General features: G+C 40.5%; 1 protein-coding gene across 3 annotated transcripts; it reads left to right on the plus strand.

Annotated features, from left to right (window-relative positions):
- Positions 1-535: 535 nt before the first annotated feature.
- INTS2 (integrator complex subunit 2) lies at positions 536-27532 on the plus strand. Of its 3 annotated transcripts, none has more exons than XM_038375803.2 (25): positions 536-757; positions 1665-1971; positions 2735-2873; positions 4725-4827; positions 5108-5221; positions 6335-6465; positions 6576-6749; positions 7331-7557; positions 8457-8582; positions 9270-9341; positions 9430-9544; positions 10345-10413; positions 11859-11993; positions 12612-12788; positions 13502-13610; positions 15229-15333; positions 15991-16155; positions 16919-17120; positions 17788-17913; positions 19205-19391; positions 20937-21188; positions 21985-22092; positions 22448-22553; positions 23390-23566; positions 25622-27532. In XM_038375803.2, the coding sequence occupies exons 1-25, from the start codon at positions 715-717 to the stop codon at positions 25789-25791; spliced, it is 3639 nt and encodes a 1212-aa protein (XP_038231731.1). In that variant the 5' UTR covers positions 536-714; the 3' UTR covers positions 25792-27532. The 3 variants fall into 3 exon arrangements, with proteins under 3 accessions (XP_038231731.1, XP_038231730.1, XP_038231733.1); XM_038375802.2 differs by having other exon boundaries at positions 700-838; XM_038375805.2 differs by having other exon boundaries at positions 700-838; positions 23503-23566; positions 25622-25761.
- Positions 27533-27894: the final 362 nt, after the last annotated feature.

A 27894-nucleotide genomic window follows, 5' to 3' on the forward strand; every position in this document is an offset into this window, starting at 1 on the left:
TCGAGGTTAGAAAGGGTGTATACAACCGTCAGCGCCTCGGCCAGGCTGACACAGCCGCTGCTCCCTTTCTCGCTGTGGCGCTGACGGCGTGAAGGGCTTCGCTACGGGGCTGACATTTAGCACCTGCGTGGGAGCTGCCCCCCCGTCGCTAAGGAAGTGAAGTTGCCGGCGGCCAGTCACGGTCACTGGGGGGAATTGGGGCCCGGATCCTTGCGGGGCTACGCCCAGGCGGAGGGCGGGGGAGCTTTGCGCCTCATGGTCCGCCTGGGCCTGAAACCCGAGTCCTCTGGTAACTTCCCCGCGCGGGGTGGGACGTGACGCCACCTTGGTCTTTTTCTACCTCAGACGCTATGTCGCCTGGCCGGGCCGGTGGCCGCGGGCTGCGCGCGGGCTCCACGCGCTCGGGGGGAGGGGAGGGGGGGGGACACGTTTTTTTGACGGACCCCCGGCAATCCGCCAGCTGGGCTCGTGCCCTCTCTGAGAACGCCCTCTGCTGACGTAACCACCAACGACTCAAGCCCCGGGCCGCCCCCCACCCGAGCCAAAGCAGCTGCCGCCTGACGTCACTTCCCCCAGCGCCTGCCAGTTGCCCCGCCCAGGCGCTGCTCCCCCGCTGGTTTCGATATTGTCCCGCCCATAGCTCCTCCTCCTACGTCCTGACCTTGCCTCGGAGCGCCGGTCATACGTACAACGTAATTGGAGCCGGTGGCTGTGATGTCATCAACAGGGGACGAGCGTCTGAATCCCCCGCCGGAAGGTAGCGGTAGCGGTGGCGTGGGCGGGGCCGAGCCGAGCCGAGCCGGTGGCGGTTTCGGGGCGAGAGGGGAACGAGTCCTAGGTTAGCTGGAGTTGGGGATTTTCTTCCCCGCTCGACGGGGAAGGTCCCGGACGCCTGGGTCCTCGTTGTGGGGGGAGGCTGTTAGAGCCCCCCCGCCCCGCCGAGGTCCTGGTCGTGACGGGGAAGGTTCTTCAGCCCCCCCGAGGGCCTGGACGCCGGGTCCTGTTTGCACTCTGGAAGGAGGACGGTTCAGAGCTGGGGTCTGGACGCCTGGGGTCTGCTTTCAGGGGAGGGCTAGGAGCGGGGCCCCGTAGTCCCTGCCGGAGGGTTCCCGGCCCTGTTGTTGTCCCGCTTTGCAGCCTTGGGCAAGTCGTGTTACTTCCCCCTTCCAGGGCACTTTCCTTGCCCTGGAGGCTGAGGTGAGGCTGCTGAGCAGCTGTAATAGAAGTAGCAGAGATGAATGCAGTTATAATAAATCATTGCTTTGGCTCCTCGGGGTTTTTTGGCTGTGTTGGAGGCGTGTCCCATTTTGGAGACCTGGTGCCCCAGGATCTCAGAGCATCTTGGAGAGGCTCACAAACTTAACTTCATGTGAGCTCTTAGTGACACTTGAAAATAGCACCTGGGAGTGCTGATTACTAGACCTTCCTTCCCTTCCAGAGCTGCAAATAGAAGGCAGAAGTCCTGACGCAGCCTCCTCTTCCAAACTCTAGACCCACCCTCAGAGACATGAACAGAACCTAGTAATCTTGATTCTTAGTCCTTTGCTTTAATTGTTAGACCCACCTTTACCTGCCTAGAGCTGTCAAAAGCTGTGATGCACCTTATACAAATGAAGCTTTTTATTTTTATTTTTCTGATAATTGTATCTTTGTTTTGTCTTTAGGACTGGTGGTAAAAATGGCAGTGTGTTCTGGCCTTCAGTCTGTCAGCCCCTATGCGTTTGAAGCAATGCAGAAGGTGGATGTTGTGCGCTTGGCAGCACTAAGTGACCCAGAGCTAAGGCTTTTGTTGCCTTGCCTGGTGCGAATGGCTCTTTGTGCCCCAGCTGATCAGAGCCAAAGCTGGGCTCAGGATAAAAAACTTATCCTTCGACTCCTTTCGGGAGTGGAAGCTGTCAACTCAATTGTTGCCTTGTTGTCTGTGGATTTTCATGCCTTGGAGCAGGATGCAAACAAAGAGCAGCAGCTTAGGTAGCTAAAAGTATACATATTTAAAAAAATGATTGTTTAGAAACATGTATGTGTGAATATTTCATCTGAGTGTTGCCATTATTTTCCAGAATATAATAGCTATAGCTATTCATGCTGACCTGTCTTGATGCTCAAGTGGCACTGTGCTAAAATGCTATTTCACATCCCATGCGAGTTTGGGCTTAATAGATCAGCACGCAGCAAGGGTGGTGGGATTTATTTCTTTTGTCAGTAACTTAATGTTCTCTCCACACCTCCAAAGCTGGACAAGGGGACACTGATGCCCTCCAAAGGAAGTCCTATCCAACCGCCTTTAACCAGAAGGACTAAGTGTTGGAATTCAGGGCTTCTGAGGGTGTATGGGAAATAGGGGCAGCCTCAAGCTGGATGGCACCCCTTGGAACCATAAAGATGCACTTGTTAGCTCTGGCTGTAGTCTGTGTATTGATTGGGGATAGAGGCACCTGTGTTTTGATGGTGCGTTTGAGCATTTGTCATGTGCATTATTTCTCTATCGAATGAGATTTGAAAATGTCATAAACTCATAACTCTTCTATTGGCCTGAGAAGACTAGCAAGGAAGTTTCATAGAATCAGCAAAACAAGTGTAGATTGTTTTATTTCTTTAATATTTAAAGTGTTCAGATAGTATGGTGATGAGCATGGCATAAGAACCTATATAGAACAGAATAATCAAAAACGCTACTAGTTTCTATGCCTTATTTTTTTTAAACAGCTGTTTTTGCCTTTTAATTATTTGTTAGACACAAACTTGGAGGAGGTGGTGGAGAAAGCATTTTGGTGTCACAACTTCAGCATGGTCTGACCTTGGAGTTCGAGCACAGTGATTCCCCTCGTCGGCTTCGTCTTGTGCTTAGTGAATTATTGGCAATTATGAATAAGGTGAATGTCTTTTTTTTTTTTTTTAATTCTTTAGTGATTGTAAATTTGGTATTGGTGCAAATGAAGAACCTGATAGATGGCAGCGTTGAGAACCTGGCAAAAATGTCTAATGTTGTGCATGTTGCATTTGGCCTTGCCAGTGCATCTGAATGCTGACCTCCAATCCCTTAGCTACCCCAATCCCAGGTCACTATTGAGCAGAAATTGCCAATCATGCTAAATTGTCTAGACTAGCTCTGCTGGTAATTTAAACCCCATGTGAATCCATATTTCTAGAACTGAAAGGCCAGGGATAAGATTTTTCTAAAGTACCTAAATCCCATTTTTATAAGTGACTTAGACACTTAAGCCTTTGGGCTTTTGCTGTTAAGTGCCTAAGTCACATTTGAAAATGGGAGTTAGGCTCCTAAGTGATGTAGGCACTCTTGAAAATTTTACTCCTAGCCTATTGTGCAAATGTTGCCTGACCACTCCCACCCTCCATATTGGCCTTTATTTTACTTTTTCCACCTGGGAATTTATCAGATTTATACAACTGTCAGTGGACAGTGCTATTAAGTTTGAAAAAGTACTTTCAATTTTAATATATAGCAGGCATTATTGCTATTTCTATAACTCTACTTCAACTAGTACAGTAATTATTTTCCTATAAATTCTTCCTTCTCCCTATAAAAGTGCACGCGTTTGTTACAGTGTTACAGCATGATTGATCCAAAATTCCACAGATGGTTGTGCTATAACTGATGATTAAGGCTAAGATTATGTCACGCAGGTTGCGGCAGTTATGGAATCCATGACTTCCAGCAACCTCCCTGATATTGGGGGTCCCGCAGCAGCCCAGCCTCCGGGAGCAGCCTGGGGACCCTCCACCTGTTGCCCAGCAATGGCGGGTGGCGGGAACCCCCTGCAACTGACAGGCCATCGCCACTGGTGGTGACCTCTGAGCTGTTTAGCCACTGCGAGCAGCCAGGGCCCGCTGCAGCTCCCAGCCACTGTTGTAGGTGACAGAGGGACCCCAGAGCTGCTCAGTGGCCGTGGGACCCCTTCCAGCCCCGGGCAATGGGAGTCCCTGCAGCTTCCGGCTGCTGAAGGGTGTGGGGAAGGATGCTGGACCCTCCTCCATTCCCATTTTGTCATGGATGTTTTTAGTAAAAGTCAGGGACTGGTCACGGCTTCTGTGATTTTTTTGTTTGTTGCCCGTGACCGGTCCCTGACTTTTACTAAAAATATCCATGACACAATCATAGCCTTATTGATGAAGTTATAAGCAGATTAATTACCTTGTAGCCTTCTATGCTACCAGACAACTTCAAATATAAAATATTTAAATGTGATGTATACTTACAGTATATGTATTAAGAACACTTAACAGAAAGCATAGTGAGTTAATAGAAAATCAAAACTCTTTTTGGGATAAATATTTTTTTATCCTTACACAGGGTTTCAGGCATTTAAGGTTCTTTAATATCCTATGTCATTTTGATTTAATGATGAGCTGTTGTTTTTAATCACAGCCATGGTTTTTAGACAAATGAGCTGCTCCCAAAAGATGAGCACCAGTTTAAGAACCACTTAAGCGGGTTGGTTCCTTTTGTCATGTGAAATTCATAGGCTGCTTTTGTTTACCATAATTGCAGTTGCATGCTCAAATATTACGAGCAACTTTCCGTTCTTGAGAAATTTTGTAAAAGCAGAACTGATTACTGACAAAATATTCAGTTTTATTATTGACCATTCTTAACATACACAATCTATTGAGTTCAAATCCATATGAATTTGATGGAAACCAATGGCTATGCTATTTAGTCACATTATTAAGCTTGTACCATGATGAACAACTTCTTTCTGTAGGTTTTGGAGTCAAATGGTGAGTTTTTCTTCAAGTCATCTGAACTCTTTGAGAGTCCTGTCTATTTGGAGGAAGCAGCAGATGTTCTCTGTATTTTACAAGCAGGTGCGCTATTCTTTATTTCTGAAGCTTTGAGTAATGCTATTTTAAAATTTGTCAGTGTTTCACTCTAATACTAAACTGGTTCTAATTTCATAGATGGTTTTAGACTTAAAAGTCCACCCTTATTTCTGGAGTCATCTTAACTGATTTAAAACTAATGGCCAGTTCTTCTGAAGGAGAAATGGCCCATTCGTTAATTCTAAAAGCCCAATGCTAACTGGAGATTGATTCTTAGAACTGTGTGAGTGAGTGCAATGGCCTCTAAAACCCTGTTTCCATTCAGAACTGCCTTCGCTATTACCCATAGTGGATGTGGCTGAAGCTCTGCTACATGTTAAAAATGGAGCCTGGTTCCTGTGTCTTTTAGTGGCCAACGTTCCTGATAGCTTTAATGAAGGTAGGCTGTAATTTATGGTGTTCACCTTCCCCCCCCCCCCCCCCCCCCCCTTCTGGGAGTTTATAACAACTTGAGCATTAAAAATTCATTCCAAGTAGCATTCGTTCTGGTAGCCCGGAGACACTTGTGTCGAAAAATTTAATTTGGATAAATCTGTGTCTATCTTGGGGACGTTCCTGTCCTGCTACGTTCCCTCACTTAATGCTCGCACTGTCCTGTGATATGGCCACTGCTTTTCTCCAAGGAGGCCCAGTTGGGACTCACTGCTCTGCCTGTCATAGCATTCCTAAAACGCAGCCTCTTATCTTTAGGTCACCAGTATGAATCTGACCTGACCCAAGTCAATAGTGACCAAAAAAATAACACCATTGTTGGGTGGTAGACTACATCAGTCCAGTTCTTAGTATATGAGCATCCCCATCACAAAGTCCTTATCACAGTTCATGCTGATTAAAGAGGCCAAGGAATGCATGGTCATTGGTGATGAGCTTCCCTTTTGCCTCTGAGTTTTCCTTCCAGGTCAGCATGTGGCATACTGAGGTGGGAGTAGGGGAGAAACTTACACTGCTGTTGTCCATGCTGTATCACTTGCATTGTTGGAGACTCCAGGACTGCCAGATACAGTAGAACCCCATTTATCTCTGGCTCTCTGCATTTACTGAACAACCAGGACTCCAGGACCAGAAGTGGGCCATCTCTCCTGTGGCTGCTAGATGGTGCTGCAGCATCACATTTTCCCATTCTCTGTTTATTCGGAGTTTTGATGATCTGATCTGGCCCCAGTCCCGATTAAACCGGATAAACAGGGTTCTGCTGCACATCACTTGATTTCAGTTTGAGAGGGGAAGATACAGGTATGATTAGCTGAGGTCAGTTGGATCATGCCTAAATTTGTAGTGACATGGTAAGCTCTTTGGGGCAAGGACTGTCTGTCTTTCTGTTCTTTCTTTGTATGGTACCCTGCACACTGGGGTCCTGGTCCATGATTTGGGATGCTAGGTGCTACTATAATACATATAGTAAATAATGATGAGCAAAATAGCTCCTCAGAGCTGTGTCTGAGTGACTGTCCAGTGCAAAATATGGCTTTTCAGAACCCCCCGTAATGTTTAGTTTGTAGAGGTTTAATTAAGAATGGTGAACGTCAAGATGAGGAAAGCCTAGGAGGCCGTCGAAGGACAGAGGCGCTTCGTCACCTGTGTAAAATGAACCCTTCCCAGGCCCTGAGGATCCGAGGCATGGTGGTAAGCCTGCGATTGGTTCATTATGAAATGGCACATGAGTCCTACTTTTCTAATGTTCCATTAAGGATCACTTGTAAAATGGAGACTGGCTTTCTTTGGCTGTGTGCTAGGTGGAAGAGTGCCATCTACCAGGCCTTGGGGTGGCTTTGACACTGGATCACACAAAGAATGAATCTTCGGATGATGGAGTGAGTGACCTGGTATGTTTTGTGAGTGGATTACTACTTGGAACCAATGCGAAAGTTCGGACATGGTTTGGGACTTTTATTCGAAATGGACAACAGGTAAGAAACTGAGAATTCCTGGAGAATTGGTGGTAAAAAAAAAAAAAAGTTCAACAATTTGGGTTTTGTGTGTATTTTGTTCCCAGTGATCCTGTTTTTACACCTCATTGCAAGGCCTGATTTATGGGAAACCTTCTAGCTGAAAATAACTGGACGCCACTCCTTGGGTCTGCCAATTCTAGAATAGGGTCACTGAAGAGCGCCATCTGGTGGTCCCTCTCTGCTATTTCAGTGATTTTATAGTAGTCTCATAGACATGTGGACTGAGGGATCATAGATCTAATAAGGTTTTAGATGATTTTAGAGCATAGTTCCATTATTGTCAGTCTCACTACAGTTTATTTCATACCCAGCAGTAGAAAGTCATATACTGGCTTGTTGCAATTATTTAATGCCTGTACCTCACTGAAATAGAGCATCATAATGCAGTTTTGCTGTGGCCACCCAATTAAATGATTGATGTTAACTTGGCTGCATGAACTTTCACTAAAATTCCTAAAATGTACCTTGTAGTAAAATGGCCAGATTGTTGTGTTTTCCTAGAATTACTGTTCCTTGCTTCTTTCACCTTTTTCCCACAGCGAAAAAAGGAGAACATCAGTTCTGTGCTTTGGCAAATGAGAAGGCAGCTGCTTCTGGAATTAATGGCAATCCTTCCCACTGTTCGCAGCACACACATTGTAGAAGAAGCAGATGCCGACATGGAACCAAATGTATCTGTGTATTCTGGATTGAAAGAAGAGCATGTTGTGAAAGCCAGCGCGTTGTTACGTCTCTATTGTGCTTTGATGGGGATCGCTGGTCTGAAGTAATCAATATTTTCTTGCTATTGGTATTCTTACTAGCTGTTTGTCCATCTGAAAATAAATAAGACCTTTCAACTATTGGGAATCTCAGCCAGTTCCAATCTGGGCTTTCCTTCTCTGCCATAATGTCCTTGGTCCATACCTAGTGGGGCTTCCTTTCCTTAGGACTGAGCATACACTCTGCTTGCTCTGTCTCCTCACCTATTTTGGAGTTGAAATTTCCAACTTGTTGAAAGGTTCCTTATCTTTGTTTTGGACAGAACAAATATATAGTTTAAAATACACAGAAACAGCTGTGTAATTCCCTTTCCTGCTACGTTCTTGGCAAGAAAGCTTTCTGTCCTCAACTGGTGAGGTGAATGCATTTGTGAGAAGTCTCATTGTCTAAAGTGAGTTTCATATGAGAAATCTCTTGGTTCCTTTTCTGTAATATTTGTTCCTATAGAATCATTTTTTTAAATTATAGAGATCTGTCTTTGGAGCAGTATGTAAGGCAGAAAACTGCTGAAAATCCTGGGTATATTGGGTCATGTCACACTGCTTTTACTTTAAATTAATTTTTTACATTGGTTTGTTATCAGTCGAGCCATAGAAACACAGTATCTTGTTACATTGTGGCTTCTAGCTGTATGAGTACATGATCATAATTGAGAGTACAAAGATATTTATCTGGTTATTCAGGACTTCTAAAGCAGATATTTTTATAATGAAATCTTTAAAACTGATTTTGGAATTCTTAAATCCAAAGAGAACTTCCAAGTAATTTCTATAACCGTATATTGATATACTTGCTTGATGTAAATAGTCTATAACCAGTGTAGGCAGGTTGGAAATGCGCTCTGCCGTAAGGTAAATTGACTTCTTTTAATGGGGGGAAACGTCCTTCACTTCTTTTGTTTAGACCAACTGATGAGGAAGCTGAACAGTTACTTCAGCTAATGACAAGTCGTCCTCCTGCGACTCCAGCTGGTGTTCGCTTTGTATCGCTCTCGTTCTGCATGCTCCTGGCTTTCTCCACCCTCGTCAGGTACCTAGAACAATAGAGACAGAGCCTTCGAGAGATATTAGTGGAACGTGGCCAGGGCAGCGGTAACCCAGACAGAAGCATGTGGGCTCTCCACCTGTTCTTCCTCTTTTAATTCTCTATGGACATGGAGCCTCTTCAGAAAGAGGTTATATCACTGGTGGGGTTAATAAATTGATGATGCTCCACCTCTGACTAGTGCAAAGTGCTTTGGGAAGTGGAGTACAGGCATTAGGCCGCTTTGCCTTGTGGTATTGCGGGGTGCCATAGTTAAGCCCCTGGACTAGGCCTTCTGTATTCCTTTTCCACTGACTGTGTTTGGTGAGTATCTTACGCCACCACTCAAAGGGTTGACAAAAATAGTTTATTTAATGGAAGTGGCTTCCTAATAAAGGTGGAGTAAGAATTCTTTTATTTGGGGGTCCCTTGGTATGCTCTCAAAACAGGAAATTACCTAATAAGGGAGAACTTTTTATACGGATTTTGCTGTAGGTGCTATCATTTAAAAGTGCTCATATTTATTAGCCTGTTTGACTCTGATGAGCAAGTGAGGAAAAGTCTCTCTCAGTGTAAGAGTACTGTTCTCTGGTTGTATGTTCTTGTCTATTAACTTCTTGGGTCTGCTGATTATTTGTAACATTATGTGCGGCTCCAGAAATGAAACTGCAGTTGTGGAATTTCTTTGTTTAGTACCCCAGAACAGGAGCAGCTGATGGTAATGTGGCTGAGCTGGATGATAAAAGAAGAAGCCTACTTTGAAAGGTGAGAGCTTAATTTTCAAAATAACCTAATAAGCCAAGGTTTTATATGTCCTCTTCGGAAACTCACTTGTTTATCTCTGTTCCAACAGCATTTCTGGGGTGTCTGCTTCCTTTGGAGAGATGCTCTTACTGGTTGCCATGTATTTCCACAGCAATCAGCTTAGTGCAATCATTGATTTGGTCTGTTCTACTTTGGGAATGAAGGTAACTTCTAAATGCATTCCTCCAAATGAATTTTTTCTCTTTATAAATACACTATCAATAAGTGAATTTTATTCCAGTGTTATCTGACTTTAATACCTAAAGACAACTGAAAATCTGTGTTTCTACTTTGTTCGTTACAATTGTATCTTTAAATAAAGAATCTTGGCATAAATAGATTTCCTTAGCATAAAAGCAAAATGTATATCAAGAAGTAGAATTGAAACATGAATGCCTGTTAACATAATAGCCTTCTGTATGCTAAAAGATGTGTAAGATATCAAACTAAGTATTTTCAAAAGAAATTGCCCTATTGAAATGAACTTTGTGTTCACAATGTACACAGTGTTCTTCTAACAGACTCCATTTTTTGCAAGTTGTAATGCAAAGTCCTTTCTAAAAAGAACTGTAAATCTTTCATTTAAAAAAACGTAGAGAAGTCACATATCATGTAAACTTCTTAAGCAATATCTGAAAATTGGCCTGTTTCACTTATCAGCTGCGTCTTGGATTCAGTTTTTTCCCCCTATGGGAGCTTCCGACTTCACTACATTTAAAAAACAGCAGTGAGTTCTCAGAGTGGGAAAGAGACACAGAATCTTGAACTCGTGACACTGGAACGTAAAATAAACTGAATTGCAAATGTATAATTTTAATGTGTGAAATATGGCCTTAACAAAGGCAGTGCAGATTCCTATGCAGGCTTAAATAGATGAAACACTAAAAGCTATTTGTAATGTTTTACACATTTGAACAAGCCAGATCTTAAAGCCTAAGAGCAAACACCTCATTATTTGTTTCAGATTGTTATTAAGCCCAGTTCACTCAGCAGAATGAAGACCATCTTTACGCAGGAGATTTTCACTGAACAGGTAATCTTTGGGGTTTATTTGAGCTCGTCTAATTAGCCTCTTACTCCACCTTTTCATGTTCTCTATATGTATGTGTGTATGTATCTATATCTTACTATATGTTCCATTCTGTGCATCCAATGAAGTGGGCGGTAGCCCACAAAATCTTATGCTAAAATTTTGTTAGCCTCTAAGGTGCCACAAGTACTCCTGTTCTTTTTGCAGAGTTATTGTAGCAGATCTAATGGAGAAGGAAGATCTTTTAGGACTTTTTTTCTGCCATCCTTACCCATGTTGAATAGTATTTTGTCATTAGTCCCACTGATTTCTATGTGGCCCTGCTCCCCATGAGTGGGACTGGCAGAATTGGATCTTTCATTTTTTGCTTATTTTTGTGGAGATGGTGATTTAAAAGAAGAAAAACAAAAAACCCAAAACCTATGGTAATCCATGTCAGCATAAATGCATAACAGGTGGAAAAAAGGACTTAAGCATATCTTTCTTCAAAGAGTAAACCATTTTTAAAGGAGGCCCCTGGTTGAAACATCATAGGCAGAGCTGATGGCACCATTAATAATGTGGTCCAACTTTTCTCATTTTAAGACCTTGTGTTCAGATTATAATTTTGCCAAACTTTGGACTAAAATTTTATATCCTGGGTTTCTGCCTCAGGTGGCTTTTTTTAAACTTTAAGCCAAAAGAGTTAAGACATTTGGAGGTGCTAAAGCATTTCATGCTTTGGAGCTTGGGGTCAGAGGGAGAAAATGGCTCAAGAGTATATGCCCACTTGAGCACACTCCCTTCAGAGCCTGGAATGGAACCTAAGATTCCTGAATCTTGCCATTCCTCCCCCATAAACACATCTTTGAAACCCACTGACCAAGTCTCGATCCCCTGCTAGTGCTGATCCATAAAGAGGATGACAACCTACTATTGCTATCAATTACTCCATTAGCTCAAGTGGCAGAGGTCTGTGCAGTGGATTGGTAGGTTCCAGCCTTGCTGATGAATCATGTGAGTGCCAGTATTACTCCAAATGTTGGAATTTTGTGTTTTTGTTTTTTTAAAAGTTTGCTCTTTTGAAAAACTTAGGAAATTATACTTGCACACACAGGGCATTTAAAGAATATTAAGGCTGAGAAATCAAGCCTTCAAGTTTTAGGAAATGCCAGAATTAAAATGGTCTGTGAAACTTTAATTTGGGTCCCTTGAGCATATGCATTATGATACTGCCATTAATTACATGATCATATTGCCTACTCACAAAGTGGCCAAATTAGAGTTTCATGGGTAATTTTAATTCTGGCATTTCCTGACTGTTGAGCTCTTGATTTTGTAATCTTTTAACAGAGTTCTTTCTATGTAATGTTTATATAAACTGGTTTTATGCAAGTACTGTAGAAAATAATTTGATAATGGAAAAAGAATGAAAATATTTTTCTTGAATATTATAATTTTTCCGATAGGTTGTCACAGCCCATGCAGTTCGTGTGCCTGTAACAGGAAATCTGAGTGCCAACATCACTGGATTTTTGCCCATTCACTGTATCTACCAGCTTCTAAGGAGTCGGTCATTCACCAAACACAAAGTGTCCATAAAGGTATGAGACTTGTTCCATTCACATTCCAGAACACTGCATGATGATTAGGCTTAGGTTCCATTAATAGTTCCTGCTGCTAACCAGAATCTATAGGGATACAGATTGCTACTGTTTTTATGTAATATTGATTAATGAAAATTTACAGTGAGATGAAATCTTTGTTGAGCTGGTGAGTGACCGCTATCCGGTAACTGGGGACTAGTACTGGGTAGAATACATTGGGTTAGCGTGCAAGCCTTTAAGCTCTGTAAACCAGTGTGCACAACCTAATTAAGTCACACGTGGGTTATCCCAGGTTCCATTTGTACACTTGTTAAAATCCTAGTCAGGAAGAAGGAAGAGTAAGAATGTTCCTGAGTAGGACCAAGAGGTATTACGAGAGCCGTGCAGCGTGAGGAAACTCTCCCAGTGCTTGAGATATGACATCTGGCTCAATCCAGAGCTGATGCTTTTCCTTTATTTTTCAAAGTGTTAATTTTGAAAGTGTGTGAATTTAACTGTTTAGCGGATCTAAATTAATGCATTTAGTTAAAATAGAGTTGTACTTGCACCTAAAAGTAGGAACAGTGTTTTCAGTTTCACCTGCTGCTGCTATTAAGTGTAACGTGTTTGTTCCAGGATTGGATTTATAGACAGCTGTGTGAAACCACCACACCACTCCATCCTCAGTTACTTCCTCTTATTGATGTCTACATTAACTCTATTCTTACTCCCGCATCTAAATCCAACCCAGAGGCCACAAATCAGCCAGTTACAGAACAGGAGATCTTGAATATATTTCAAGGACTCACTGGGGTAATTTTTTTTTTTTTTACTTCTCACATGCTATACGGAAACTTGCTAGAAAATCTGATCATTGCCTTGTTATGTTTCCCTGCTTTTACTCCCCATGTCCTAAACTGCCCCTTTCTGGCCAAAGATGGTCAGATGAGGTTCCCTTCAGATCCTGTCATTGCCACTCTTTGCCTTGCTCCCTGGAAAATGCTGAACTTGCTGCCTTTTCCGCACCACCAACCTTGCCTTTGCTAAATATGTGGGTTTCAAATGATGACTTCTTTCCAGCAGCAAATTGAAGTGGCAAGTGAGGCTGGCTTTCACAGTAACAATTCTTGCATTGTCTTGTATGCTCCCAGGTTAAAGATCATATTTTAATTCGAAGGCCCTATATTACATTTCTGGGAAGCAGTTGTTTACATGTGGAGTGAGAATGGGAGGCTGAAACTTTCATAAGGGGTTTGTTCCGGGCTTTCCAAGACAAATCAGCACTTGCTTCTAACCGTAGAAATGCCCACGATATCAAAACACTTTTAGTGGTCTGAAGTTTTCTAAATTACTTCTTTAAAAACAAAAATACCCTAAACTTGGGCCAAATTTAGCTTGACAAATGTCACTTTGACTTCAGCTTGGCTGCCTTCTTCCCCCCGCAATGTTGTCTGCTGAGTCCAAACTTATTCTTTTAAGAATAAAGGCAATATTGCAACATGACCTCTGTATGGTTTTCTATGCAGGGAGAAAATGCTCGTGTTAATCAGCGTTACAGTATCACAGCCCAGCTGCTTGTCCTCTATTATGTCCTGTCTTATGAAGAGGCCCTCCTGGCTAACACAAAGACATTAGGTATGTGGGTGTGTGTTGTGCACATCATTGTGACTGAAAGTCAAATGGAAACAGAAGAGATCTTGTATGAACAAATGTCAGAATCTGACAACAACAAGAACTGACACTTCCTAAAACAAATGACATCAATTTCAGTTGCCATAGTAATGAGCATAGCAGTCAGAACCTTCTAATTTCTTATTCACTCTGTCAGAGCTAGCACTGACTCTTGTATCTATCACAATATTATGTAGCTGATAAGAAGACTCGAGGTCAGGAGTAAGAGCGAGCATATCTTCTGTTATGAACCCGTGGTTCTGTTGTCTGTGTTCTACGTCAGCCATTTCAGATCAAGCCAGGGTGAAACTTGGCAGACAAGTTACCTCAAATTTTTCTATAATAAACTGCTTTCTAAGTGATGAAAATACCAAAACGTTTTTGGTAGTGTTGGATGCTCTTTTCACATGGCAATGAATTATATTATTGGCACTTTATTTTCTGGCTTTGTGGGCATTTTTTTTTAAAAATGTGGACATGGCTGAGTAACTCTTTCTATGAAATACTTTAAACCGGCACTTAATGAGTGTTCTACAGTTCATGAACTCACATTTGATTTGGGTGGAAACCTGCTAGTAAGCATGGTGTGCATTTCCAGCCAACCGTTTTACCTTGCAGATCTTCCAGCATTCATCAATATGCATGTCAACTGAATGTGTGCTATGCTACTTAGTATTATGTGAGAGTAAAATGTCATATTAAAATTCATCAAGCTTCTTCCCATGCTGATAGCTTGCATACTGCTGTAGAATATGGTGTGTGCCGGCAGAATACATTCTGCATAGTACTGTACCATCTTTCCATGTTGTTCTTTGAATAAAGAACATTCAGACTTGGGGTGTGGTCTCATAAGGTTGGACCTGGTTAAAACTAGTGAGGCAGAAATTCAGTGATAATCCATGAACTGAAGGGAGAGGTGGTAGGTGAAACTCTTTGCAGAGCTGAGGTCCTTTGGTCATTAAGGATCCTGATACTTTTCACAAGACTAGGAGTGTTACCTTAAGTGTCCTGGTCAAAATTAATCTTGAATAATTCTAGTCTGTTTTTTTTAAATTCTCACTGCAACCTCAGTTGACAAAACTTATAGTTTACTAGCAGTAATTGTTGTTGTATAATATTCCTGGCACAAAATGGCTACCTCCAAAGTGATTGTGTTTAATTGGTGGGTCAAATGAACTCTATTTGTACAAATTGTACAGCACTTTGGGTTCATTCAGGATGTGGGGCTGTGGGAGAAGTGCTATGAAAATGCAAGGAAATGGTGAGTTTATTACTACTATTTTTTTTTTTTTAAAAGAGCTTGGTGTAGGGCTCTGATTCCATGTTCAAGAGCAGGAAAATATAGTTGGATCAAATGTCCATTCTGACTTCATCCCCTTATATCTCCATGTTGATATTTAAACAGTGCGACTTATCAGTAGCTCTGAAAACAGAGGGTGATTCTGTTGTCCTTATGAACTGCAGTATGAGCAAGTACATTGGCAGCCCGAGCTCTCAATTCGCTTGTACCTTCTAGTCTAATGAATAAGATTTTAATAGCGGTAGGAATTCTTAATTAGTGTGTGAATATCTTTCCTTACAGCTGCCATGCAAAAAAAGCCCAAGTCTTACTCTTCAGCACTGATGGATCAGATTCCAATCAAGTACCTTATCCGGCAGGCACAAGGACTGCAGCAGGAACTGGGAGGTATATCTGAGCGTCTTAACATACGAGAAAGGAAACTGAGCATGATTTGTTTTCTGATGTGCTGTATTTGTTGAGCAGAACTATAAGAAAGTAGCTTTTTCCTGCTTTGTGGTGCGTTCTTTTTATTGATATTTTTATAACTTGCAGTTCTCCTACCTTTTGGGTCCTCAAATTTATGCGGTCTTTCTGCTTTTACTTGTCTTAAAATCTGTCAACAGCTTAGAGTGAGCTTAGATCCATCTTTAGAGAAAGCTACCATATAACAATAACTGTAATGTACACCCATCTGAAATTTGTGGAACAAACTTCCATTTCTTAAGGTGGATCCTGACATATGTCAAACATTCTGTAAAAGTGACTGAGAGTTTTCAATTTACTGTCTCCCTTAGTCTACCTGAAGCAGAGGGTGACGTTTTGGAAAGGTAGAAGATACCATCATAATTTCCTTTGTATTGTATATATTTGAGCTCTAATCTGAGGCTGTAAATACACAAGCTTATTTTAATACTGATGAGGTGAACTACATGCACTTTAGTACAGTCCCAGAACTCGTTCAATGAAACTTTGTTGTTGAGGTGATAGGCACACAATTTATTCAGCCAAAAATATATTGGGATTTAGATTGGAGAGACTGAGCTCTTTTTAACTCTCTTGAAGGCTTGCATTCTGCGTTGCTGCGCCTCCTTGCTACTAACTACCCACACTTGTGTATTGTGGACGACTGGATTTGTGAGGAGCAAATCACGGGTACAGATGCCTTGCTGCGACGGATGCTTCTTACCAACACCGCCAAAAACCATTCTTCCAAACAACTCCAAGAAGGTAAATAATAACTTCGTCTGTGAACTAGGGAGTTCCTGTTTTTTCCTAATAGTTGAGTTGTCTGGCCTACATAAACATTGAAAATAACATGCATGTGATATACAATGTAGCTTTTCCTCCCTCCCTTCATTTTGTGTTTGTAGGTGCACAATTGAGGATTATAATAGCTAGGTTGGAAAAACACCCACTAGATCAGATTCTCAAATGTACCACTACAAATACACTGTTACTAGACTGGAAAATACCTGTTCGATTCTCTGCAGTGTAACTTACGATGGACATAGGGAAGATGGCTTCCCCAATATAGTTTTATGCTGTACAGTTCAGATCTATTATGTGCAGCATAAAAGTTATTTGGAATCGCTATCTGTGATATAAAAATTATTTGAAATCACAGCCTAGACCATATCACTTAGTTTTCGTAGAGTTCGCTGAACTCTAGAAATATTAGCTCCTTATGTTGCAGTGAAACTTTCACTCTTTTTTGCCTCTCCTCAAAGAAGAGCCATGGCATTTCTTTAGGATGGGGTCTAATTCTATTTATTACACAAACTGCGTTTGTGATTTGCACCAGCCAACTGGTTGGAAGTTATTTGCTCTTTCTGACCACTCGATCAGGTTGCACTTTGGTGGTGGTGTTGGGAACTGTACAGCAGCGAGCTTGTTAGCACTGAGATTTATAAATGGTTCATTTTAAACAAGGATTTGTAAAATGGCAGAAGGCTAGTTTGATGATCAGATTTCCCACTTTTTTTTTCTGTAGCATTTTCCATGCTCCCAGGAAATCACACCCAGGTGATGCAGATTCTAGAACACTTAACGCTACTATCTGCTGGTGAGCTGATCCCCTATGCAGAGGTATTGACATCAAATATGAACCAGCTGCTGAATACTGGAGTCCCACGGAGAATTCTTCAGACAGTCAATAAGCTTTGGATGGTCCTTAACACTGTGATGCCTAGAAGGTAGATTCAGCTTACTGTTCAGTTTAAAATAGTTAAAGTGGTAGAATACCATCTCCTATTTCCTCAGCTTTGGCACACTACTGCTCTGAATGGTGGTAGGCTATGGACTTGATCCCAGAAATTAGGTTGGCACCTTGTGAGGTCAGGTCCTTTTATAATGACATTGCTGGAGCTAAACTTGTACCTGTTCTCCAAAGAAAAGTACCTCTTATCATTATAAAAGACTTCACAGACAAGTAAAAAGGAACAAAGGTCACATTTAAAAAAAAAAAAAAGTAGAAACGTACAACTGTCTTCACATACACTTTAAGAATGGGATTATGGCATGCATCCATTTATGGTGGCTGGCTGAACATAAAATTTAGGACCCAGGTGCTGAAAAATATATTTGATATCTTGCTTTTTAGAACAAGTAAATTCTCTGTATTGCACTGAAAATACAACTTGGGTGGATGACTTTCCAGAAAAATGCATATTGTAAGAAAATGTCTTGTTTGTTTCTTGAAGTAATATTTCATAATCAGCGTAGTAGACTGAGGATTTTAACTGTAGGCTGAGAATGTGTAATTAGCTGGCACTCATTTATTTCAGCCATTGTCTGTTAATCTGTGTGATCCTGTTTTTATTTAAGCAGCAGCTTTTAGATTTAAAAAAAATGTCCTTGTAGGTTGTGGGTGATGACTGTTAACGCGTTGCAGCCTTCCGTAAAGATAGTCCGACAGCAAAAGTACACTCAGAATGATCTGATGATTGACCCTCTCATTGTACTAAGATGTGATCAGAGAGTTCACAGGTAAGTGAACTCCAGCTAACTTTTCATAATACTCAGGTGTTCACTTTTCATAATACTCAGGTGAGACCACCACCTATCATGCTCATCAATAGACTCATTGTTTCCTTGTACTCTCCTATCTGTAAGCATCTGCCTGTTGTCTCTTACCTTATACTTAGAGATTGTAAGCACTTTGGGGCAGGGACTTTTTGATCTTTGTACAGCATCTAGCACAACAGGGTCCTGGTGCATGACTGGGTCACTGGGCACTATGGTAATACAAATAATAATTATTATTCATTGAGTTTAAAGTATTACCATGTAATGGTATTTCATGGATGACTTCTGTGAAATGTTCTAATAGTCAAAATCCTCTCAAGCTTTAATTTGTTCTTTATCTTTCTTTCTTCTTTGTCACCCCCGTCCTCCCATTTTACTTATTTATAAATATCATTTACTTCGTTTTGTCTTCATGTTCTCTAGTTTCTATGTCGTCCCTGCCCCCCTTCTTTCAGCTTTAGTTCTTCCCCTAGTAATTGATCCATTATTCCCCTGGAGTAAGTAGTTTCTAGTTAACTCCAGGCTCTTTTCAATATCCCTCTGCAGGTGTTGAAGCTTGTGTTGACACTTTTTAATCTCATCCATTGAGTGAGATATTAAAATCCCGTCCTTCTGTCTACCAGGCTATCCATGTGTGATTTAAAGATCCCACATTTCTAAAAATGGAAGGGAGAATAATGGCCTATGTTAATTTACAGTCAAATTTGGATTTAATGCCCAAGCACTTGGAGAGGAATTGAGAGCTGGATGTCAGCCACGTTTGCCTATACAGATAAGGCATTACCACCATCAAACTTTGGGCTGCAACACACATGAATGGTGTTTTTCAGCTCCCTTTCATGCCTAGGCTGCAATAGGTCAGTTTCTTTTGCAATTTACGCATGTTATAGTTTGTGTGTGTGGAAGGCAGAGTTGAATGGCAGCCTTTTTAGAGGTGAATTTTGGCTGACAACATGCTGTTCTTTATCACGTGGAAGAGCTGTAGTATTACCAGCCTGCAACCAACGGTACGTCTTCACTGCGCAAAGGGGAAAAAAAGAAGTGTTCTTACTCGGGCTAGCTAACTTGGATTATAGTAGCCATGAAGACATGGCAACTTGACGTTTAACTTGGGATAGCAGCTTGAGTTAAAGCCTATATGGGTCTTGTAAATCAGAGGAGTTTTCACACTTTCCTTACTCAGCTTTATCCAGCATGTGTGCATGCTCTACCTCTTCTAGCCAGTAACTGTCTTTTGTTTGTCATCTGTTAGGTGTCCGCCTCTAATGGATATTACTCTGCACATGCTGAATGGATATCTCCTGGCTTCAAAAGCCTACCTTAGTTCCCACCTAAAGGAAACGGCTGAGCAGGACATTAGGCCATCCCAAAATATGATGGGCCCAGAGGCCCCAGAAGTTACCAGAGAGGAACTAAAAAATGCATTGCTTGCTGCCCAGGTAATAGTGATGAAATGGATGGTAATGAAGATAAAAAGCTAACGATAATAGCTCCAAAATATGTAAGCACTATAGACGAATATAAACAGTAGGGAAAGCAGAGAGACTGTTTATACTGACCTCTCCTATCATAAGTAGAAAAGTGACACTCTGTTCAATTTCCAGATTGTATCTAATAGCCTGAACTCTTTTCTCTCACCTATTTTTCTAGCCCAGAGCATCATGCTGATAGCTGACCATTACAACACCATCTTTCTCTGTCAGTAGAATAGAAAAGAGTTCTACTTTTGTTCCCCTTTTTGTCTTCTCCCTCCCATTGTCCAGAGGAGTATTTTTATACCCTCACAACATTGGAATTATAGAGCATGAGCATATGTGACAGCCCCCGAAGGCCTTTTCAATTATGTTAGCTGCTTCTGTTAAGTAACTTTACGAAGTGCAAGGCTAGGGAATGGTTGGTTTGGTTACCTTAATGTCTCAGAGCTCTTGTTGAGAGTACTTTTTATTTTACACATGCGCTTCTTTTCTCTCTCTTAACAAAGTGTAATTAACCACTTATAACTTGCCTCCAGCTGGGAAAGTGATCAAGCAGTCAGTTTCGCAGCCACTATAGTTTTGATCAGCCAGGAAGAGGTTTTCATACTTGGGTGGTTAGCTTATTGTCCTCTGGATGCAGTGTACTGCATGGCCATTTGTGTATCCTTCTCTGATCTAGAACCAGCTTAGGGCAGGATTGGTTTCCCTCTTTATAGAGTGATTTTGTAAGTATAGATCTCTTGGATTAATATTTTACACTAGCTAGGATAGTTTAGATCAGGATATTTGTATACTTTGCATACAAGGCGCATGTATTTGCATGTATAGTCTGTGTACAAGTTTTAATATTAAAACTCCTTAGTCTTTATGTGTGCACTGTAGAATATTTGATTTCTAGAGAATTATTCTTAGTCCATTGAAGCTTTAGTGATTTTTTTTTTTTTTTTTAAGTTTTTGGCTCTTGTTGCTTAAGTTTTTAGTTCTCAATTTAAAATAACTTTTTTAATAACTCATTACCCTTTATTCCAGTCTTAAACAAGCAAATCCACAGCTTCTGTACGGGATCAACTGTACCTATTTTTCTTGCCTTAGTTTCTTAAGTTGCCAGTAACTGACACAGTCGCACAGCATATAGTTATGTAAAGTTGCATTGAGTACGTCCTATACTGACATTAGGATTTTAGGTAACAGTAAAATAGTCCTTGGTAGCTACATAGTGTCTGCCAGTTTCAGTGATCAAAAGCTGAACATTATAGCAATGAGAGAGAGAACTGGAATACAAAACTTATTTAAAACACATGCATTTGGTGGATAATGGCCTTTCTGTGGTTATGTTGTTTGACTATATCCGATGAATGGGCAGAGCATGTAACAAGCAAATGTTTCATTCCTGAATCCGCTTTTTCCACAGACGCAGTGTGTTTGTATATAAGTTGCTCCATGAGTACACGTATGTATTCGTGCTTCATTTTGTTTTACTAACTTTTGTGCTGCTTGACTTCTTTCCAGGACAGTGCTGCTGTGCAGATCCTTTTAGAGATTTGCTTACCTACAGAAGAGGAGAAAGCTCAGGGCAGCAACTCTCACAGCCTGCTAAAGAATATTCATAGTACTGTTGCCATTGGACCCCAGAGTAAGAGTCTAGAAGAGGAAGAAGATAGCCTTTTGTGTAATCTTCGAGAAGTGCAATGTCTCATCTGCTGCCTACTGCATCAAATGTACATTGCAGATCCCAATATCGTTAAACTAGTTCACTTCCAGGTCAGTTTTTTGTGGGCTACATCTTTTCACATTTTTGTAATGGCTCTTTAGGAAGTGATAGTTGGCTAGGGCAACGCAGAATGAATCCAAAACCGGTGCACTCATGTAATGTTGGAAAGAGAACAAGGGCAGAGCTTTTCTTAGTATAGTAGTTGTTTTACACCCAGCTTCCAGTGCTAATTCAGGGATCTGGCCGCACGCATGCAGGCACTCAAAAAGCAGTTCTCAAGAGGGAAACAGCTAGGTGCAACTTTTGCTCCCCACCACTCATGTGTGTTCATATGTATCCCTGTACCACTACAGATAGTATTGGAGTGGGCATTTTGGGGTGGGGAATGGGGCTAATCCATGTTATGTGCTCAGCCCGTAACCAATCCACTTGTTCCACAATTTGTGCCAATTACTTTTTCCTTAGCAGGAACTATCTGTGCTCAGGGCCACGTTCTGTATATATGCTTACATTAATGCTGCTTTTTAAGCCTGTTAATGTGTCTGTACTAAAAGCCTGAATTTGGCTGAGTGTGGGAACAGAAGGAGAAGGATTGCCTCTAAAGAAGTTGCTGGTGGTACTTGTAAAAATCTGGAAAGCTAAGCAAATTAGTTGTCTTGATGCAAACATGACTTGGATGACACTTTATCTTGGTCTGTGTTAAGGCGCTGAATAAATGTTATGAGTAAAATTTAAAACAATGTAAAAAGTTTAAAACAATGTAAACAAAGGGCTTAAAAAAATTAATGCAGTTAAGCTTCTAGTATGACTTTATGAAATAATTTTTTTTTCTTCTTGTTCAAATAGGGTTATCCATGTGAACTTTTGTCACTGACAGTAGCAGGTATTCCTTCCATGCATATCTGTCTGGATTTCATACCAGAGCTCATTGCTCAACCTGAACTTGAAAAACAGGTAATGTATGGCCATATAGCTTGAGAGGCATTGGAAGTATTTAACCTTGGAGAAACCTTTCTCTGGGCTGCAAAGTATTGCAAGGGAATGCTGAAAAACATTTCCCGTTGATGTTAAATTCACGAACATGTTTTTCCTTAATATTAGCTTTGGTAAAACATTTTTACAAACATTGTAACTGCATTTGTCTGTGCCTCAGTTTCCCCATTAGTAAAATGGGGACAAATTACCATGCAGAGGGTAGAGGCCAAATTAATTGTTTTGTAAAGATCTTTGGATTGGAAGTGTGATAGAAGTGCAAAGCAAATCTATATTAAAAATTTTTACCTGTTTCTCTCCCTCTTTACCCCCACAGATATTTGCTATCCAGCTGCTTTCATATTTGTGTATTCAGTATGCATTACCTAAATCGCTCAGTGTGGCTCGCTTAGCTATCAATGTCATGGGAACACTGTTAACAGGTAAACAGCGAGATAACATCAAAACACTAGAATATTTTTGTGGAGAAGTGGTTGTAATTTTACTCTAAGGCAGGGGTTCTCAAACTTCATTGCACCCCGACCCCCTTCTGACGACAAAAATTACTACAGGACCCCATGCAGGGGGCCTGTAACCTGAACCCTGCCACCCAGGGCTGAAGCCCTCACGCTTGGGCTTTGGCCCCAGGCCCCAGCAAGTCTAAGGCAGCCCTGGCAACCCCATTAAAATGGGGTTGCAACCCACTTTGGGGTCCCGACTCACAGTTTGAGAACTGCTGCTCTAAGAGGAAATATACATTCCGCTACACTCTTTCGATATCCCAATCTGTCTTTTAATGAAAAAACCAAGATTAAAAAAATTCTTTATATTCATACAAATTTTTCATCTCTATATTAGTATAAGTTTTAGACAGTTGTGCTGGGCACAGTGAAGAAACTTGCAAACCAACAGTTAAACTGTTCTCTCATCCCTTATGAGTTCCTAAAGAGTTGTTAGAATTAAGTAACATTTAAGAGACTAGCATGTAGGAAATTTGGATTCCATCCTAATTAGAAAGCAGGAAAGAAACTTATTGCCTAACTTTATGCTATTTATCTTGCTGATGTCACAGAAGAATCCTAGTAGTTGGTATTTTATGCCTTTTAAATGCACAAGGAAGTAGCTGGAATAATGTTGCATGTTTGCTAAGGTTTTTTTGGTTTTATAAGAAATACACCGTGTTTAATCATAACTTGAAACAGCATTTTAGGACATGGGTTACAATCATAAATGTAATGACAGCTCTTGATTCTTTTAAACATTTCCCCTTCCTTACCAGTTTTAACCCAGACAAAGCGCTATGCTTTCTTCATGCCGACTCTGCCTTGTTTGGTCTCCTTCTGCCAAGCCTTTCCTCCGCTGTATGATGATATTATGTCTCTGCTGATACAGATAGGACAAGTTTGTGCGTCTGATGTTGCTACACAGACAAGAGACTTTGATCCAATTATTACACGTAAGTAATGACTCTGCACATTCCAAAACTAATGATATAATTCAAGACATAATTCAATGGTATAATTCAACAACCGTATCTCTTAACAGCTTGAAAGGTTACAGTGGGTTTTGGTGGTCAATGAAAGTGACCCTCCTCTCCCCCCTCCCCCTGGCTTTTATAAATGCAGATGGGGCCATAAGAAGATGTGATGTATGGTATTTGCAATAGCAGACCTGGAATAAAAGGGATAAGCAGAGGCTTTTGGCTTCTAATGTATTTTATGGACCTCTTGCGCTGCTTATTTTCTTAAGAATGAATGAAATTGGACGTTCTGTTTCTAGGGTACAAATGAGCTATAACAGGGTAGAGTACCTCACTTTGAAACATGGCTAAGAAATAAAGTCCACAGTGTTATCCCTGTTCTATGCAGTAAAATTCCAGAGTTGTGTAAGATTTGTTATGCAACTCCCTTTAATTTAATGAGGTGCAGTTAAACCCTTATGCAGTGATTTGAAAATGTGCCTCATAAAGTTTATTCTTCTTCAGTTTTCCAGTGGGCTATTTAGAAACAGGAAGGAGATAGTTATTATCCCAGAAAGAAGGGACCTTTCAGCTAATAAGTATATCTTGCAGAAGAAAACAGGAAACTGTAACATCAAGAGAGCCCTTGCAAACTGGGCCCTTTCCTTCTTGCCCTTAAATTATCAGACTTCATAAGTTTTGTTTCACTTGATAGAATTTTGTCTCAAGCAGTGTTTTCTAGTAGGTATGGGCATTCATTATATTAATGCACCCCTGAAGAAAACTCATTTTCACCTGAAAGACCAATTACCTCCTTGTTGCCTTTTACCATGGCATCTGTAATTTACTTTTTGTTGAGAGTCTCTCTTTATCCAGGTGCGTTTTGTTGTATTTATAGAAGTTCATTGGGCTTAGAATAAGAATCTTCATATTCCTGGCTGGAATTTGTTCCCCTTGGCTGTTGATGGTCACTGACAGAATCCATGACTGATGCAGATTTATTACTTAAATTGTCATGAATTTCAGGATGTGGAAAGTCCTGGCTTCTTTTTTTCTCCTATATGCACCTGAGCAACAGCAAAAGTTCATTCCATGCATTTTGTGGTTGTTAATTGGCCTTGAAGCTTTTAAAGATCTCCCATGGACACTTCAGATTGCTTTGTTTTCTTAATATAGTTGTAGCTCTAATATACTCTGACTTTTTCCATTGCAACAGTGTTTCCTGGGGCAGGGTGTTAGAGTGGAGATGAGTTGAAATCAAGCTGACCCACATATTAGGTATACATATATAGTAGTTTTACTATATAGCTCTAGCAAATATGAATATCTTTCTGGAAATTAAGTGAGAATATCATGCTGTGCAGGAGAGGAGTTGTTGGTTAGGGTTGTAACTGAGTGTCCTATTGGATATGTGGAATCATTTACAATAGTCTGGGGAAGGGGAATGATGGACACTGTAGAAGGGATATTCTGGTTCTGTGTAGTGACTCGTAGTGAAAAGGTGTGTAAAGTTCAAGTATAAATGCCTGTACTTCACATTCTAAAATGGCCAAAAAAAAAAAAAGAGATGCCTGTAATAGAATGTCATTGGCGGGTGATGTCTGTTGCATCTATGAGGGGTGAAGTGTCTAATGGCTGGCGCAGGAGAGCTAGGTTCTATTCCCAGTTGTATTGCTGACTTACATCATCGTGGGCAAGTCACTCAAGGTTTGCGCTTCCTCACCTTTCTAAGGCAAACAGAATACCCATTTCACAGGGTGCTCTGAGGCTCCGTGCCCCCTACCCTAGGAGTTATTAAAACCATTGTCTTTCTGTCAGAAAAAAACAACCAAAAATAAAAACAAGTGGACCTGAAACCAAACAGAAATGTTCCCTCAGTATCTTCAGAAAGGTTGATGGAATTAAACCAGTGCATACCTGGGCTCTAATCTGCCACCACCCCAGGGACAATGTTTCCAGTTCACCATCTGAAAACGTGCACACTTGTCTATGTATATAGGAGAAGAAACAGTTTTTGTTGAAGTATGTTTTTTTCTATCTAATTTTGCATAGGTCTCCAGCAACTAAAGGAGAAACCAAATGAAGAATCAGGACTTTGTAAAGATTCGTTTTATAAGAATGGACTAAAGAATATAGGAAGCATGGACCCTGACGTTCAGTTATGCCAGTGTATTGAAAGGACCATCATTGAAATAATTAACATGAGTGTTAGTGGAGTTTAGGAAAAACAGAAATGAAGTTGTACTACAGCAAGTGCTATATACAGTTTCTAATTTTGGTAACAGCTGCCAAAGTGGAATTGGATTGGAACCAGTAGTATCTTTCACTTGTTGGATTCTACACAAAGTGGACAGGATCAGTCCACAAAAGAGAAGAATTCTTAAGGAGATCTGCACTACTTTCCTTTGAAAGCCTCTCTGCCTTGAGTGATGTTCCTAAATGAAGACCCTTCTAGTGGAGTTAGGTTGTGAATACCTGCAATGTTTTCACATAACACCCTTTTAAAAAGCAGCCTGTGAAGTAAGCCTAATGTTTGCCTTAGCATGTTGAGCCTTCCCATCTTGCAGAGACATCTTGGGTAAGAGAAGAACATGCAGGGAAAATTGGGATTGAAAAGCTTTAATCCAAACAGACAATTACAACAGTGTCTTGCAAAGCAAGATGCAGTAAACTCCTTAAAGAACAGCATGGCGAAGATTGGAAAAACCACTGTAAATTGCTTCTGCAGTTTCACGAAGTCTTAGACAAAGACTAAAAATCATTCCACTCACTTTTCAAACTACTGCACAAGGTTTGAGTTGATGAGATCAGCAACTTAAAATATTAAGGCATACATTTGCAAATGAGTCGACTTTTTAAAAAATTGGACAAACAAGTTTGGGATGACTTTAAAAACTTGAAATTGGTTAAAAAGCTTCAACAAATGTTAATACTGCAAAAGCACATTCTTTTTAACAAACTTTATTTTTATAATGCTCAATTATCTTTAGTCTTTTTTTTTAAATATTGCTTAATTTAACAAACATGAGAGGAGCCTAAAGGACTAACTGCAAAAGACCTTTTGATTTATCATCTGGATAGGATTTAAAAATCGGTGTTATTGAGGCCAAAGTAATTAATGCTAAATTGCCTTGTGATGAATGGCAGATTTTAGCCATAGCAAACTGGTTCTAAAAAAAGTAGTATGTCATGAGCGGTGTGCAATTTGTTGAATTAAAAGGATCAATCCTTCGGTACTTTCGGTACTTTACAAACCCAGAACTTCTGAAAGTAGTGAGTAGTTACTGCATGCAAGAAAACTGCAGGATGAGGCCTTCGTTCTCTCTTGCATTGTGCCTGGTACATCCTTCAGAAATCTTCTGCAGCCATGCACAAGCTCTTTTGGTGTAGTAGGAGACAGTCTCTACTAAAGCCATAAATGTACGAAAGTAAATGGCTTTGTTGTGTAAGATGAGTGTAGTACTTCTAGCAGGCATTTTGCTATTAACTTGCCATTCTAAGAGGATCTTCTATTGTATTAAAATGACAGCATCCATGGTCTTTTTCAAAAAGAAAAAAAAGAAAAATATTTTGTTTTGATTAAATCTGTTTTTAATCCCATGAAGAAATGACTTGATTCTCATAAAAACTGTGGCCTTCACTTTTGTGTAGCTTGTCCTTCAAAGGTATCAGACCAGCGTGCAGAAAAGCTAATACTGAAATTGCAAAACTAAATGTACAATACATGTTCCAGTATTACCTCCGTATTGATTGGTCAAAGCCTGCAATAATCATGTATTAATACACTTTTAGTAGAAAGATGGTATGCTTTTTGCCATATGTATTGATGTAAAGTATGTAAATAAGTTAAATTTTATTTGTTTTTCTCAAGATTGTAATATTTTATATGCTGTAGTGACATTTTAACAGAAACCTACTGTACATATATTTTTTTGGATGGATTCATAAATTGTTTCAAATGGACTTGCATGGATTGATTACTCATTTCAAATTTAAAATCCTTTCCAAATTGGATGTCGGTTTAAGTGAGGGATCACTTTCTTCAGGCCTCAAATGCACAAACTAAATGACTTTAAAAATCACTGAGTTCCTTACAAAGTCAGTTACTTATCCTGTGCTCTGTTTACAGACATTTAAAAGGTAAAATTTGAAATATGAACCCTCCTTCTCCCTCTCCCCCCCCCATAAACCTCTTCAGGAAAAGATTTTCTAAACAGAAGGCACTCCCCTAGGGAAGAATTGGTGTGTCTCACAGCAGTTCTTATCTTTATTTAGGACTCTAAATGAACGAAGTGGAAGATAATTTCAGAACCAGATGCTTTGCT

Source organism: Dermochelys coriacea, chromosome 17, assembly GCF_009764565.3.
Source record: "Dermochelys coriacea isolate rDerCor1 chromosome 17, rDerCor1.pri.v4, whole genome shotgun sequence".
NCBI lineage: Eukaryota > Metazoa > Chordata > Testudines > Dermochelyidae > Dermochelys > Dermochelys coriacea.

Coding starts and splice junctions, on each gene's coding strand:
- INTS2 (XM_038375802.2), top strand. CDS start 715: ATGTCATCAACAGGGGACGAGCGTCTGAATCCCCCGCCGGAAGGTAGC. Junction 8,583..9,269: donor GCTTTCTCCACCCTCGTCAG/GTACCTAGAACA, acceptor TTCTTTGTTTAG/TACCCCAGAACAGGAGCAGC. Junction 12,789..13,501: donor TATTTCAAGGACTCACTGGG/GTAATTTTTTTT, acceptor TTTTCTATGCAG/GGAGAAAATGCTCGTGTTAA.